The 15,547-nt window shown below is 47.1% G+C and overlaps 1 protein-coding gene and 1 pseudogene across 1 annotated transcript; one reads left to right on the forward strand and one right to left on the reverse strand.

Annotated features, from left to right (window-relative positions):
• Positions 1-804: 804 nt before the first annotated feature.
• On the reverse strand, positions 805-5,342 carry LOC125281261 (nuclear cap-binding protein subunit 2-like; annotated as a pseudogene).
• Positions 5,343-7,007: 1,665 nt separating this feature from the next.
• On the forward strand, positions 7,008-15,347 carry PGRMC1 (progesterone receptor membrane component 1). The gene is made up of 3 exons (XM_026478889.4): positions 7,008-7,453; positions 10,874-11,029; positions 14,007-15,347. The coding sequence occupies exons 1-3, from the start codon at positions 7,126-7,128 to the stop codon at positions 14,108-14,110; spliced, it is 588 nt and encodes a 195-aa protein (XP_026334674.1). The 5' UTR covers positions 7,008-7,125; the 3' UTR covers positions 14,111-15,347.
• The last annotated feature ends 200 nt before the right edge of the window (positions 15,348-15,547 follow it).

A 15,547-nucleotide genomic window follows, 5' to 3' on the forward strand; every position in this document is an offset into this window, starting at 1 on the left:
CAGTCTGATGCATAAACCCCTTTTTGGTAGCTTTAATTAAAACACATCTTTTGAAAAATGCATACAGTCAATACTTTTCAAGTCCTAATACATGAAACACATAAGCCGGCAGTCTCCCCGGGACAGTCTGAGGCTTACTTTTGCACCAACAAGTTAGGAAGTTCCCTTGACTCCCAAGTTTGCCTTTAGAGATGAGAACTTAACACAGAAAGCAAAGTCAGCTGTCAAACAGCTACCAATTTAGAGCAAAGCTGTACAACATAGCAAAACCCCATTTATTACATTGTATCTTCTGTAAACTTACAAATGTTTAAATAGTAACTCCAGGCCCCAATGTAGACCATGAATCTACTATCAATTTTTTTTTTTAATTTTTCCATTTTCCTAGAAGAAGTGTGGTGTTTTGGGGCTGATAGATCAACATTAGAGATCAAATCTGTTACCACGGAACGCAACCTGGTAACATAAAATCGTTCTGGTAACCTGACACGTGGCCAAGATTCTAAGACTGTAGAATTAAAGGCTTTCTTTTGGATTCTGTCCCTTAATAGGAAAACCATGAAAAGGCTTCCAGCTCAGTAGAGACCTCGACCAAAGCATGGTGGGGGTGCCTGGCTGGCTTAGCCCATGGAGCTAGGAACTCTTGATCTTGGGGTCGTGAGTTCAAGCCCCACCTTGAGTGCAGAGATTTCTTGAAAAAAATTAAAAAGCATGGTAAAAGTGGGCAGCTTTGCAGAACCTGGGTAATGCCCGACAAATTCAACAGGCCGCAGGAGTGAGTTTTCATGATGGGGCTCTCGCCAATCACTGGTTTGGGGCCAGTTTTGCATAGCCTCCACCCCCCCCTCCCGCCCCCTGCATCATTGTCCTGCTGATACTCATCTCCTACCTAGTCCCCAGATCGCCCATGGCCATACCGCTTGTCCTCCTTAAAGCCTGGGTCCCAGTCTGTGCAAATGATCCGGTCACCCAGACGAGTTCCATGTCTGTACCCCACAGCATTTTCTGCACCTGCTCTTGAATGGGACTCCACAAAGCAGAACCCACATGCTGTTTCTCTTCATCTTATCCGGGCCCATCACGATTTTCTTTATGCCGCCACTTTTGCTGAAGAATTCATAGATGTGTCCTTCAGTGGTGTAAAAGGGAAGGTTTCCGGCATCGAACCTACAGCTCTTTTTTAGTAATTTTTCCTGTTCTTCATTGTCACCCCGGAAGGGTGGATCCCGGTACTGGCTCAGCTCCACGTTGGAGTCACTGCGCAGTGCACCTTCGGAAGGTCGCTGGGCATAGTGCAGACAGGTGGACGGGGACACCGCCACCCCGGAAACCACAAGGCGCCCACGGCGGTGGCAGAAGCGCAGTTGTCATTAACTATTATGTATATTTCCTTCATGTCTTGTCTGCCCATGTATGTTTCACGCAGTGGGTTTCCATATTCAAATCAATTCAAGTCCACAAATATTTATTGAGCACCTGCTATGCATCAGCCACTATTCTAAGTACAAGGGATACGGTAGGGAAGGAAATAAAATTTCTCTTCTTGTGTGGCTCACATTCAAGTTGAAGGAGATAACCAAAAAGTGAATAAAGGGTATTGTATATTAGGAAGCAGTAAATGCGATGGAGAAAAATAAAGCCAAGAAGGGGGATGGAGAGGTGGGGGGGGAGATGTTTAAAAATTTGAAAGCAGTGAAGGAATGATCCGTGAGGATATTAGGGCAAGAACATTCCAGCAAAAGGAATCACAAGTACAGAGTCCCTGAACTGGAAACATGCCTGGTTGTTCCAGGGCCAGCAAGAACATGACTGGGGCTGGAAATTGAGTAACCAGGGAAGGAATTGGGAAATGAGGTGCTAACGTCCTAAAGGTAAGGGTAGGGTGGGTGGTGTGAATCCTGTGGGGCCTTGCAAGCTGCTGTAAGGACTTTGGGTTTGTTGTTGTTGTTTTTTAAAGATTTTATTTATTTGACAGAGACAGCCAGCGAGAGAGGGAACACAAGCAGGGGGAGTGGGAGAGGAAGAAGCAGGCTCATAGCGGAGGAGCCCGATGTGGGGCTCGATCCCAGGACCCTGGGATCAGGCCCTGAGCCGAAGGCAGACGCTTAACGGCTACGCCACCCAGGCGCCCCAAGGACTTTGGGTTTTTACTCTGAGTGAGATGGTGAGCATCTTTGAACACTTAGGTGGTTTCCAGTTTTTGCTACCATCTATCATGCTTTGTGATTTTTCTTTTCTGTTTTTTTTTTAAGATTTTATTTATTTGAGAGAGAGAGATCGAGAGAGAGCATGAGCAGGGAGGAGAGAGAGAGGCAGACTCCCCAGCTGAGCAAGGAGCCCAACGCAGGGCTCTATCCCAGGACCCGGAGACCATGACCTGAGCCGAAGGCAGATGCTTAACCGACTGAGCCACCCAGACACCCCTGTGATTTTTCTATACAAATCTGTTTGCATCTCTGAGCACTTCCCTAAGAAAAAGTTCTAGAGGTTAAATTCCTTGGTCATAGGTTAGGAATAATTTGAGGCTCTTGTTGCATATTGCCAAAAGGGCTTTCTAGAAAGTCTATATTCACTTAAAATATAATTTAGTTCAACAATATTGAGTGCCTGCTACTTTCTTGAGGCAGTCATGGTCTAGGGGCTTGAAATACACCGGTGAACAAAATGACTCTTTCATTCTAGCAATTTCACTCTTGCCAGCATTGTGTCAGAGTGCTTGCCTTGGCTGTATGCTTGCCAACACCAAGTATTACCATTCTTAAAAAGCTTCAAGAAACAAAAGGCAAAAGAGAATGCTCCAATAATCTGAGTGATGAAAAGTGGTATGTTGTTATTTATGTTCTTCTGGATTTGATTACTAGTGAAGTTGAATTACTTCCCACACATTTTCTAGCTAATCAGCCAATTGTCCTATTTTTCTTTAAAAGCTTTTGAAAACTTTTGAAAATAATTTAAAGGAGGCAGGAAGTTTGGCAACATCAACAGACTTAATATATATCTTGGGAAATAAGTAGTCCTCGGGTCAAGTACAAGCTTTAGAAATTGATCTGAAGCCAAAGAGCACATATAATGCAACTCTCATGTTCTGGAGAAGGCTTGTTAGTCAAGAGCTCCCTTCTGATTTCCACAGAATTTGAGAACTCTGGACAAGACCTTTCCAGCAACTATAAGCCAGAATGGCAGGCTGTGATGCTTTTCCTCGACAATCTCAACATCCCAATGTTTCTTAAGAGCCCACCTTAATAACAAATCTGCTTTGAAAGCATTTATATTATCAAGTTGTATCTCTGCTTGAAGTTTTAAGTTGCACTTTTCTACCCTCTGTGTGAGGCAAGACTTCCCTCAATCTATTATCCCGGGGAATACAGAGATGTAACAGGAAGGACACTGTACTGTGATAAATGAAAATTATAAACCCACAGCCCTCCATAAAGGCATTTCCCCCACTTTTTATTACGATAAAATATAGGGGTGCCTGGGTGGCTCAGTGGATTAAGTGACTCTTGATTTCAGCTCAGATCATGATCTCAGGGTTATGGGATTGTAGCCCCACATCAGGCTCTAGGCTCAGCGGGGAGTCTGTTTGAGATTCTCTCTCTCCCTCTCTGTCTGCTCTCCACCCCCATTCTCCCAAATACAAAAAAAAAAGATAAAATATGGCGTAAGTGAGATCATGTACAGCATTGTGTAAGTTTCAGGTGTACAACACACTGATTTGATACATTTATTTGTAATACAATTGCTGTTGTAGCATTAGCTAACACCTCTGTCTCATCACGTAATTATCATTTCTTCTAGTGGTGGGCGCAATTAAGAGCTAGTCTCTTAGCAAGTTTAATGTTTAAGATACAGTTTTGTTGTCTATAATCACTGTACTGTACCTTAGCTCTTCAGGACTTATTTATCTACTAGTCGCAAGTATGTACCCTTAAACAACATCTCTACCCTTCCCCCACCCCCAGCCCTGGGTCACCACCATTCCACTGGTTTTTAGTTTTTTGAGTTAAGTGTCTGTTTTTAGATTCCACGTATATGAGATATACAGTATTGTCTTTCTGTTTCTGATATTTCCCCCACTTTCAATAGTACTTATCTTTGAGGAGAGAGAATCAGGGCTGAAGAGAAGGGCTTTAATTTACCTTTTGTGTCTTTCCATAGTTTGAATTTTATGACCTTAAACAAGTATGACTTTTAAAAAATGTCAACAAGGGTTATCTGAGTGGGAGCTAATGACTTATTCTTATTTATTACTTTGTCTCTCTCTTTATTAGAAAAAAAACCCTGGTAAACCATTTATAACTTTCCCCAGTTTTGTAAAACAAAATCTGTGTGTGTGTGTGTGTGTGTGTGTGTGTGTGTGTGTCACATAACCGCAAGTATATAAACCAAACTGCTAATGTGTGGGCCTCATTTAAAGATTGCCTGGGGAGCTGGGAGAGAGAGAATGAATATCATTTTTTCTTTTATGCACTTACATATTGTTTAAGTTTGTTACAATGAGCGCGTATTACCGTTCTACATTTTTTTCACAAAAGTAATAATAAATCATTTTTTTTTCCTCCTGAGGCTAAAAGTAACATGTGCTCATTGTGGTAAATGTAGAAAAGTACAAAGAAACTAACAATCACAACAGTTAACATTTTAGCATGTTTCCTTTAAGGCTTCCTTTTAATGCATTTTTTTTTACATAGTTGAGTTTCCATACTGCATAGTTTTGTATCCTGTTTTTCTCTCTTAAGATTAAGACATAAGCATTTTCCCATGTCATGCATGTCATAATAATATTTTGTGGTTTTGTCACATTTCAAGTGGATTAATTAGCTATTTCTTTAGCTTAACATTTAGATTGTTTCCAGTTTTCTCATATTAAAAGTGATTTTCTGGGGCGCCTGGCTGGCTCAGTGGGTAGAGCATGCAACTCTTGATCTTGAGGTTATGAGTTCGAACCCCACATTGGGCATAGAGCTTATACTTAAAAAAAAATAAAAAGGTTTTCTGATAAACATTTTAGTAATGAAATCTTTGTTTGCATTTCTAAGTGTTTCCTTGGCATGGATTCCGAGAGGTCAAAGTACTGAACCAAAGAGTAGATTTCTAGAAGTGGATTAATGGACAGAAAGTATTTTTATGAATGACAAAAGATTATATCAATTTCTACTTCCAACAGTGTACTCCCATCACTCTCGAGCCAGCCTTGTAGATCATCCTTTTTTTCGTTGTATCTTTCTGACAGGAAGGTGGTAGGTGACAGCGGTATCTCCATTTTCCATTGCCAGCAAGACTGAACATTTTTCATATGCTTACTCACCATTGGTATCCCCTTTTCTGCGGACTATTTCCATCTTTGCCCATTTACTGACTAGCATCTTCTGGATTTTCTTATCAATTAAAATGAGCTCTTACAAGATATTAATCTTTTCTCTGTCATGACATGTAAATGAAAATCTATTTCACAAGTCTGTTGGTTTTTAAAAATATCTTGGCCATAGACTTTTAAAACAAAAGATTAAAATTAGAGTCTAACTATGGCCTTGGGGCCTCAGTTTAAGCCTGTTTTCCCTTGATTATATGGAAGACGTTTGACAAAAGATCTGGAAGGGCCATTTCAGCTAACCCCAAATTTAGCTTTGTGGGGAAAAAAAGTGTGGGCCCAATTTAAGGACTATTCCGCTCATACGCACTTTTAAATGATTTAAGAAGATGGGGTGAGGGCAGGGATGGAAGCAGTTGGTGCCAGAAATTTCTAGAATTCTGAGGTAAGACGCCAATTCTCTCAAATCTCTTGCGTGTTGAGAGGGGGAGTAAATTATGTGCAAGCGAACAGAACTCTTGATGGAAAAGTACTGCTCTGGGCTGCAGATGTGCGCAGGGCTTGGTTTTAATTATTTTCCCCGTTCTCTCCATCCTTTCTTCCGCTCCGCTCCGCCCCCCGCCCAGTGACAATGAAGAGGGCGGCCGGATTAGGATTCTAAAGGATAGAGACGGCCCTTCCTCTGTAAGGCCTGCTCCGGTGCAGACGGTTAGTCCTTAGCCCATCAATAGCCCAATAGCCGGTGGAAATACCCAGGAAAGGAAGGGACCAAATTTAGGATTTTCCCAAACTCCCGCTTCCGTCTGGGATACAGCACAGGGTTATTGAGACTGCCAAGGGCAGCTCGACAGACTTCAAATAAAAGAACGCTGCCAACAAAGACACTTGGGTCATTATTCTGAGCCAAGAAAAAAAAAAGGCACAACAACAGAAGGTTGCTTGCTGATGCGTTGGGACTGAGCAAATCTGCGATTGCGAAAGGGTTTAGATTTCCGAGAATGAACCCGATTTAATCGGGCGAACCGATCCGTCTCCCCCCAGATATTGGGAGAGTTGTCAGGCAGGGGCCTGTGCACTGACTGGAGCCACACAGCCTCTGGCGGGGAGGATTGGAGAAGGGTCGTTAAGGAGAGTAAAAGGGAGTTCCCAAGGTGGAAATGGGTAGTCTGGGCCTCCAAGGTGGAAAGAGGAGCTCGAGGAGTGAGTTTCCTTCCTGTCCCCCAAGAGAGCCTCGCGGTCCCAGGGGGATGGGCGGGGAAAGGTGACGCTTCAGAATGGAAGGCGAGGGAGAAGCTGAAGCAAGAGAAATGGAGTCGTGTGTGGCGCGCATCAGGTGGCCGAGCGGGCCTCGGCCAGAGCTCTGCAAAGCCGGGGATCTCGGAGCGGGTCGGGGTGCAAGGAGCCGGCGACGGTGCGGAGGAGGGCTGCGCGCCGCGTCGCACTCAGCTAGAGGCTGCCGCGGAGATGGCGGGAGGCTGGGGCCGCGGCCTCGCAGGTAGGGTCGTGGGGGGGGCCGCTCCCACAGCCGCAGGGGAGGCGGGATCCGGCCGGGGGGAGGGGAGGGGAGGGGAGCGACCGTCCGGAGGCCAGGTGGGGGGCCGGAGCTGGACAAGGCGCGGGGCCCGGCGCCCGGGCAGCCGCGGAGGAGGCGGGGCCGGGAGGCTCCTCCCTCCTCGGCCCCGCCCCGCCCCGCCTCCTCCGCCGGCTAGTCCGTGTCCGCGGAGCCCCGCGCGCCACTAGCTCGCTGAGAGGGAGGAGAAAGCAGCCAGTTCCGGAGCCCTCCCTAGCCCGGCCCAACCTTTGCTCCAGAGATCATGGCTGCCGAGGATGTGGCGGCGACTGCCGCCGACCCGAGCGAGCTGGAGGGTGGCGGGCTGCTGCACGAGATTTTCACGTCGCCGCTCAACCTGCTGCTGCTCGGCCTCTGCGTCTTCCTGCTGTACAAGATCGTGCGCGGGGACCAGCCGGCGGCCAGCGGCGATAGCGACGACGACGAGCCGCCCCCGCTGCCCCGCCTTAAGCGGCGCGACTTCACCCCTGCCGAGCTGCGGCGCTTCGACGGCGTCCAGGACCCGCGCATACTCATGGCCATCAACGGCAAGGTCTTCGACGTGACCAAAGGCCGCAAGTTCTACGGGCCCGGTAACGGCGGCCGCCCAGGGGACGCGGAGACAAAAGAAGGGGCCCGGCCCGGGGCTGGGTCCGGGGGAGGCGAGGGGGGAGCGGGGCGCCCCCGAGGGGAGGAATGGCGGCTCCCCGGCGGTCGTGGCAGGGCGGCTCCCCGGCTGCAGCGGGCGAGGGGCGCTCTAGAAAGGCTGCGGCCGGTGGGGGACGCCGCCAGCGCCGGGATAGGGGTGGGGGTGCGGGGAGAAGGCTGGAGCGCCCGGGCCGGGGGGTCTGGGGGGGTGGGCGAGCTCACCGGCCTGGAAGGGGGGGCACGGCCGCGCGCAGTGTTAAGGGGGCTTCGAGGGCATGGGGTTTGGGGGTTCCTGGAAGGAGGGGCGGTGTCGGGCTGGAGAAGGGAAACGTGGGTGTCTCGAGGGAAGCGGGGGGGGACAGCGGAGGGGGGAGGTCCAGCCTGGGAGAAGACGCGAAGGCAGCGGCGGCCGGGAGCGGCCGCGGTGACCGTGAAGGTGTGGGGGCAGCAGAGCGGAGGTGGGATGAGCGGCAGGTAACCGCCGAGTGCGGGCGGGCGGGTGATGTGTGAGTGCGTAGTCCGTGCCTGTGGCTTGCCAGGCGCGAGCGTGCATGCGCGCGCGCACCCGGAATGTGGCATGTGTCAGGTATGTTTGTGGCATGTGTTTGGTATGTGTGTGCGCGTGCTGTGTGTGGCCCACCGAAAAGCTGGAAGGTGAACGAAGAGGCTGGGGGGGGGGATGGGAGGGAGCTGATGGGGGGCGGAAGGAGGCTGAGCGTAACGGACAATGGGAACGTGGCGAGATGAGAAGGTAATACAGCATTTTAGTCTATAGCGGGAGAGAAAAGACTAGAAGCCAAAAAAAAAAAATTAAAAATGGAGGGAGGGAGAAGTGGGAGGATCCTGGGAAACAAAAGGGGTAGGGCTGTGAGGGCTGCTGGGTGTGGGGATTTCAGGAAAAGCCAACCAGAGGGGAAATGAGGGTGGATGACTGCTGAGCCGTTGGAGGGGGGCAGGCTTGGAGGGCCTTAGGGATGAGGCTTTCTAAGCCCGGTTGCGGATCAGAATCACCTGATGCGCTTGAGGAAAAACACCGATTCCCGGCTTAATCGCAGCCACTGTGGAGGAGGCTCTGGGGGGGAAGGTCCAGCAATCTGCATTTTAAGCGGCTCCCCCAGGCGCATTTGAGAGGCCTCCAGGTTTAGAAAATCGTGCCCTGTAGAATATTCTGGAGAGGGGGAGGAAGAGATTTTAGCTCCTCTCATATGGGCTTCTAAAAACAGGGAGCTCAGGGAGTGTGTCCACATTGACGGCCCTCTTCCTCACTAGTCTGGAGAGAGGGAAGAGGATAGAAGGCGGAGATCTCCGTCGTCTCCACTCCTGCTTTGTTTTACTGGCCCAGCCCAACTAATCAAAATCAGATGGGTTAAGGTTCGTCAGGAACTGGTCCCCTTAGCGGTTTTTCCTGGTGGCTGATTTAGAAGACCTACTTTCTGTAGGCCATGTAACTGTCCAAAGAATTTTGAGAACCACACCTTTGTTGTCACTTCCCCTGTCACTTCGACTTTACATAATCATGTAAATAGCTGTGCCTCCGGAGCTACACCATCAAGGAGTCCAACGGGTCCATGGGGCAACATCATAGGATTGTAATTTGCAAAGTCATTGAGAGGAATGCAGGCCTGTACACAGAAACACAAAACTGGGAGTCAGGCCACCTGAGTTCTAATCTTGGTTGGATTACTGACTAGCTGTGTCACCTGGTGCAAAGCATTGTTCTCTCTGGGCCTTAGTTGTCCCTCTGAAAAATGCTAAGGGTGGCCCACTGTGAGATCTCCTCAGGCTCTACCCTGCGGTATCATCCCGAGAGCCCAGGAATATGTGACATCATGTGTTCGTTCCCGTTATTGAGGAGTCTTAAAAATTACTCATTCCAGTGCCCATTATTCCACGCACAGCGCTTCTGTGGGTACTGGGAAATACAGCTGTGAGCAAGACAGACACACATCTCTGCTCATGGAGCTTACATTCTAGGGAAGATACATTCTGGTGAATAATCTATATTCTCCAAAGACTTTTAATGCTCCCCGTGAACCATTTTTAAGTATTCTGTGACCATAATCTCTGAAGTAGCGAGGTCCAAACCAGAACAATTGGCCTATTTTCAAGTACCAGATGCTACCATGTCCCCTAGAAGTATACACAAACACACACACACACACACACACACACACACACACGTTTGTGAAAATGGTGTAATGGGCTTTTTTTTTTAACCTTCGTTAGTAGGCATGATAACATAATGAAGATCGCAAACAACCGGTTTTCTTTAGAACCTTATTTGCTTTTAAAAGTTGATCATAAATTTTGTCTAATTGTAAAAAAAAAAAAAAAATTCCTAGGGATTGAGGTTTCTGGTGACCAGGCCATATTGAAATTTGATCTCTTCTCATACTTGGCATAGTGGTTACCTACAAACTCTAATGTCAGAGTTGCTATCCAGTCTACCTGGGGAAGCCACACATAGTTTAAAGTACACTGGCTTCTTTTCCTTTATTTGTGCAATACTTAAATAAGCCTAAACATCTGCTTTAAGTACCTACAGAATAATTCACCACTCTTAGACAAAAGTTCAGTATAATATTATATATAATAGCATTCTGATGTTTTATATAATTATTTGGGGATATTGATTCAGTCTTTTTTTTTTATTCCATGAACGTCTCAGTATTTTGAGTCTCCGAGCTCACCAGAGTTGACGGAGCTGATCTCCTCTGCCGCCTCTTCTTTACTAACAGTAGATTATGTAACATGTGGCTAGATTTCTGGACCACTGATAGTCTTAACCAATGATTTCTGCTGCAGATGCCACACGTTTAGTACAGTCTCACAATGAGAGATCACCGTAAGATCCTTTTGACTCATTAAAACGTATCAGATACATTTCATAAGGAAATATTTTCATTTATGCCTCAGTACTTACTCCCTTAAGGAGCCATAGCTTTCACTGGTATACCCCCAAGTGCCTAGAACAGAGACACGCTGTGCGTTCCACGTCCTAAAGTTGAATTCTGACCCTTGGATTCAGTATTGTCTTGGATGACTTCCCACCACCACCACCCATCCCGCCCCAGGAGATAATCATTCATGGCTTTTTTTATTAGCTATTTGAGAGTCACAGGAAATGGATGATAATGTATAGCATATTGATTCGTAAAAGTTCGATGACAGCGGGTCCTTCGGGATCCACCACAGAATGATGAAAGTATCAACATCACTTCTGGTTTCCAAATGGAATTTGATACTGCAAAAGGGGGGCTGTCTTTGGTGATGGGTAAGGAAGCCATTTTCTTCCTTATGAAAAAACCACAGAGAAATTGACTGTCTAATAAAGAATTGGTCTTTGGCTTTGTTTGTTTTTTAAGAGGGGCCGTACGGGGTCTTTGCTGGAAGAGATGCATCCCGGGGCCTTGCCACATTCTGCCTGGATAAGGAAGCACTGAAGGACGAGTACGATGACCTTTCTGACCTCACTCCTGCCCAGCAGGAGACCCTGAGTGACTGGGACTCTCAGTTCACTTGTAAGCATTTTTTAAAAATTGTGTCTGGGTCAAATTTCTACCAGTAATGGGGTTCGCAGCAGTACAATGGTTATTACTAAGCAGCCAGAAACTGGGGAGCATTTTGATAGGCTCCTGAATCTTGGACGGATCAAGTTCATGGCTTGAAGTAATTGCAGCAATGCTGAGTCACTTGCTCTGATGGCATCCAATTTTTAGCTAGTTCTCTATGGAAACATGGGTTTCTGTTATTTAAATCTTTGACAGGTTCGCATAGATTCCACACTAGGATTTGGTGCTTGGTGTGTAGGGGAAAGGATCTGTAGGCTACAGAGAGAGGGACTTTCAAAAGTCCTCACTAGTCAGTCTTGCTGTTTAAAAGCAGCCCACATTTCTGTTGAAGAATGGGAGACTTGTGTTCTACAAAACAGCTTCTCTTTGAATCTAATTGAGCCTAACTATAGGCCTCATCTACAAATGATGCTTATAATCTGCCCAGCAACAATGGTGTCTGCATTTTTAAAAAGAGAGAAAAAAAGGAGCTGTTTGTTTCCTGGCTTATGCTATAAGGCTGAGGTCTTTGGGAGGAGGGGGGAGTAAGCATGGGGGGAGGTTAAGTTCAGATTTCCAGAATTGAGGAATTGGCTTTTGTCAAACCCGAGTATCTAATGATCACTTTAGCAACGTTGCACTGCTAAGAATTTGACTAACCCTTCCCAGCTTTGCAACCGTATATAAAGACCATGGCCCGTGCTTAAAGATTTTTTTATTTTAAAATGTATCCTGTCTATTTGCTGTTCTCTATAGCCAGTTAAATATTACTGACTCTTTTGGCTAAACGCAACCATTTTCTTTGAAAATAACGCTGACTTCAGAGTTCTGGGTTAATTATTAGCCAGCCGTGGCCCCACCTGCAGGTCCTAAGCAGATCGAAGTATACTTTGAAGTCTAGAGGCAGGTCTTTGTATTTTCAGAACATAATTCAGCTATCTCACATCGGCCCTGATTTTTTTGGTGTCCTAAGGATGCCTTTGTAAACATAGATTCTTCTATGTGGACCCAGTGAGTTGTAATTTCGGACTTACAGAGCTCTGTCTTCTAGGGCTTGCCTGCCCCAAGGTGGCAAAAACTGTGTAAAAACGTTCCCCCCTTAAACTAAGACCAGCCCCAAATTCTGTGGTGACACTTGAGCTCCACTCAAGACGGGGAGGGGGGGTGCCCCTTAAAGCAGGTTACCCGGGCGCCACCCAGCACCTGTTTGTTCTGCGGTCCTGAGCACACCGAGGGACCTTTATAACGTGTTCAAATACGGAAGTTCCCATTGTTCCCAGCGATCATTGCACACAAAAGCATGTCTGGCTATCTGGTTAGACAGGTTGGTTACTCCTCTAATTCCCACCCACATGCAGAAAGAGGAGGCTCTCTCGGCCTCTGACACCCATAGGATTAACCCTGTGTTAGCTGGGCCGCAAGAGTGCGGCCAGCGGGATGGTGGTCTGCCGACTCTATCCCTTCTCATGTCTTTTTTCAAAAGTGTTTTAAATTTATAGTTAATCTATACGGTATGATTAGTTTCAGAGGTAGAGTTTAGTGCCTCAGCAGGTGCATATCACACCCAGTGCTCGTTCTGTCACGTGTCCTCTTTCATGCCTGTCACGCAGTGACCCCGTCCCTGCACCCCCCTCCAGCGACCCTCAATTTGTTCTCTACAGTTAAGAGTCTCTTACGGTTTGCCTCCCTGTTTTCGTCTTCTTTTATTTTTCCCGCCCTTCCCCTATGTTCCTCTGTTTTGTTTCTTAAATTCCACATATGAGATCGTATGGTATTTGTCTTTCTCCGACTGACTTATTTCACTTAGCATAATACCCTCTAGATCCATCCATGTTGCTGCAAATGGCAAGATTTCATTCTTTCTGATGGCTGGGTTTCTCGTTTGCACTCTTAAATCTGTTTTCTCCAACATCTCCCATGAGATCGCCAGTTCGGTCCATGGGAGCTCCAGTTTTAACTTCATTAACCCATGTTTCCAGTCTTCCTTTAAAGTAGCTCATACCCTGGCCTTTCCGTTCCCATGGACATCCTACCCCTGGCTCTTGTTCCTTCACACAGACATGCCCGCTGGCCTCCTGGGCAGCCCTCACCCGGTGTCCTTGCTGTAATCCACCCGGTATGCCACCACCACCCCACGTGTGCCAGAGCACTGGTTGCCTTTGTCACAAACCTTTGCCACCTACAGGATTAAGTCCAGACGCTTCAGGCTGGCTTTCCACAGCCTTCACAGTATCTTGGCCACACCGCTTCGCTTAACCTCACTCCCACTCCGTCGCTGTCAGCTGGGTCTCTCTGTTGCTCCCCACATCTGTTCCATCTCACCTGCGTGCCTTGGTACACAGCTGCCGTCATTTTCTGGAAACCCCTCTCGCCTCAAATCCTTCCACACCGTTTCCCAAAGCATAGCCTTCTTCATCAGGTGTTCAGAAATCCTTGTGACAGGGGCGCCTGGGTGGCTCAGTCCTTAAGCGTCTGCCTTCGGCTCAGGGCGTGATCCCGGAGTTCTGGGATCGAGCCCCACATCAGGCTCCTCCGCTGGGAGCCTGCTTCTTCCTCTCCCACTCCCCCTGCTTGTGTTCCCTCTCTCACTGGCTGTCTCTATCTCTGTCAAATGAATAAATAAAAATCTTAAAAAAAAAAAAAGAAATCCTTGTGACGAACTCCTCACGAGCCCCTGCTCGTCTCACCCCCTCCCGCACCCAGGCACGACTCACTTTGACCTTCCCTTGCACACTCCGTGCCCGACATCGCTACCTGTTTTGTATTTCTTGCGAACAAAACTCTTAAATCCCTGTGGGCGAGGACCGCGGGGCGAGTCCTGGGCGGCTGACGACTTTCGGGAAGCCCAGCACACTGCGTAGGCCTCCGCCGAACGCTGTCAGGTGACAGGTGGGGGTCCTCTGTGAAGCATGAGCGCGCTCATCTGTGTCTTCTTCTCTCCCTCCAGTCAAGTATCATCATGTGGGCAAACTGCTGAAGGAGGGGGAGGAGCCCACCGTGTACTCTGATGAGGAAGAACCAAAAGATGAGAACGCTCGGAAAAATGATTAAAGCATCCAGTGGAAGCATATCTATTTTTGTATTTTGCAGAATCATTTGTAACATTCCAGTCTGTCTTTAAAACATGGTGATTTCAATATTTAGAGCAGTTTCGAACTTGCTGTTAAGTTTTTGTAATTAACGTCACTAGTGACACGGAGCCAATGAACTCTCCTGTCTTCAAGTGCATGGCGTGTTTGTGTGCCACGGATCCGGACCGTGAACCGCAGTGCTGTAATCCAAATGTTAGGACTCTCCCCTTCTGTCTGTAGTTAGTGCAGGCTGCCTTTAAATTCGTTGTTTCCAGAGCGAGACAGGTAAGATGTGGGTGTTTCCCCCAAACAGGTAAAAAAAAAAAAAACGTGAACTGTGCAGAAGTCCTTCTAGCCCCGAGAACAAAGGATCAGCTTCTAGCCCCCATGTCCCCAAGGTAGCAAATCCCTTATTTCTCAATTGACTTAACTGCATGATTTCTGTTTTATCTACCTCTAAAGCGAATCTGCAGTGTTCCAAAGCCGCCTTTGGTATTGATGAAAGAGAGCTGCCCAGTTTAAAAAAAAAAAAAGTCTCACAGCTGGGCTTGGTCGGGAAAAATACATTCACTGTGTTTGTAGACTGCATCATTCTTTCGTCCTCTGGACACTCAGATGCCCCCGCCAACACAGCAAGGTACACTAAGGCTTAAAACAGGATCTGAACACTCAAAAAAAAAAACTTCAGAAGAAATCCACTGGCTTGCTGAAAAACCTAAATATATGATGAAAACATAGAACTATCTCCCCCATCCCCACGTTCACGGTGGGACCACAGTGATTTCACACAGTTCGCTGTGGGGGGGACACGCGGAACAGGAGCAGGCCTCCGCTCTCCGGAGAGCCTTCACGCACACACACCCCTGAGGAATGAAGAAAGTACACATCACTAGTCAAGTGGTTTTTAAAGTGTATTCCTTAAGGTAACAGTTACTCTTCTGTTGTTACGAAACCATAGCCACTGCAAGCGTAGTAGGCCAAGCGTCTAGGTCTTTGATATTGGTCTTTTGGTTAACAATAAACTTCGCTTAAGTAGACTGTACAGTCGTATGAATTCGTAAAAGTATTATATGAACAACTAGTGAGGTTTCAAACTCTTGTAATTGTAGTTGAATAGTCCTTGTATTTTCTTGTGAACCGTGTTTAATGGTTTTACCTCAAATCAGAAAACAAAATGAAGTGCTTTGGTCAGTTAATAAAAATGGTTTTACCCAGTATAGCGTGGTGGGTTTTTAAACCTTAATCTAAGAAACCAGATTGGATCATTTTACTTTAGCTTAACATTCAGTTTCCCTTTGTGTGTGTGTGTGTGTGTGTGTATTCCAAAAGAAACCAAGGGGCAACACTTCAGAGGCCTCACACCACAAACCAAATACCAGCTTGTCCTGTTAAGAAACAGTGAATTGAGGGGCACCTG

This window comes from Ursus arctos, chromosome X, assembly GCF_023065955.2.
Source record: "Ursus arctos isolate Adak ecotype North America chromosome X, UrsArc2.0, whole genome shotgun sequence".
Taxonomy (NCBI): domain Eukaryota; kingdom Metazoa; phylum Chordata; class Mammalia; order Carnivora; family Ursidae; genus Ursus; species Ursus arctos.

Excerpts from the sequence above, each read along its gene's own strand:
- PGRMC1 (XM_026478889.4), top strand. The coding sequence starts at position 7,126 with ATGGCTGCCGAGGATGTGGCGGCGACTGCCGCCGACCCGAGCGAGCTG. Across the intron at positions 7,454-10,873 it reads CCGCAAGTTCTACGGGCCCG|AGGGGCCGTACGGGGTCTTT; the intron begins GTAACGGCGGCC and ends TTGTTTTTTAAG. Across the intron at positions 11,030-14,006 it reads CTGGGACTCTCAGTTCACTT|TCAAGTATCATCATGTGGGC; the intron begins GTAAGCATTTTT and ends CTCTCCCTCCAG.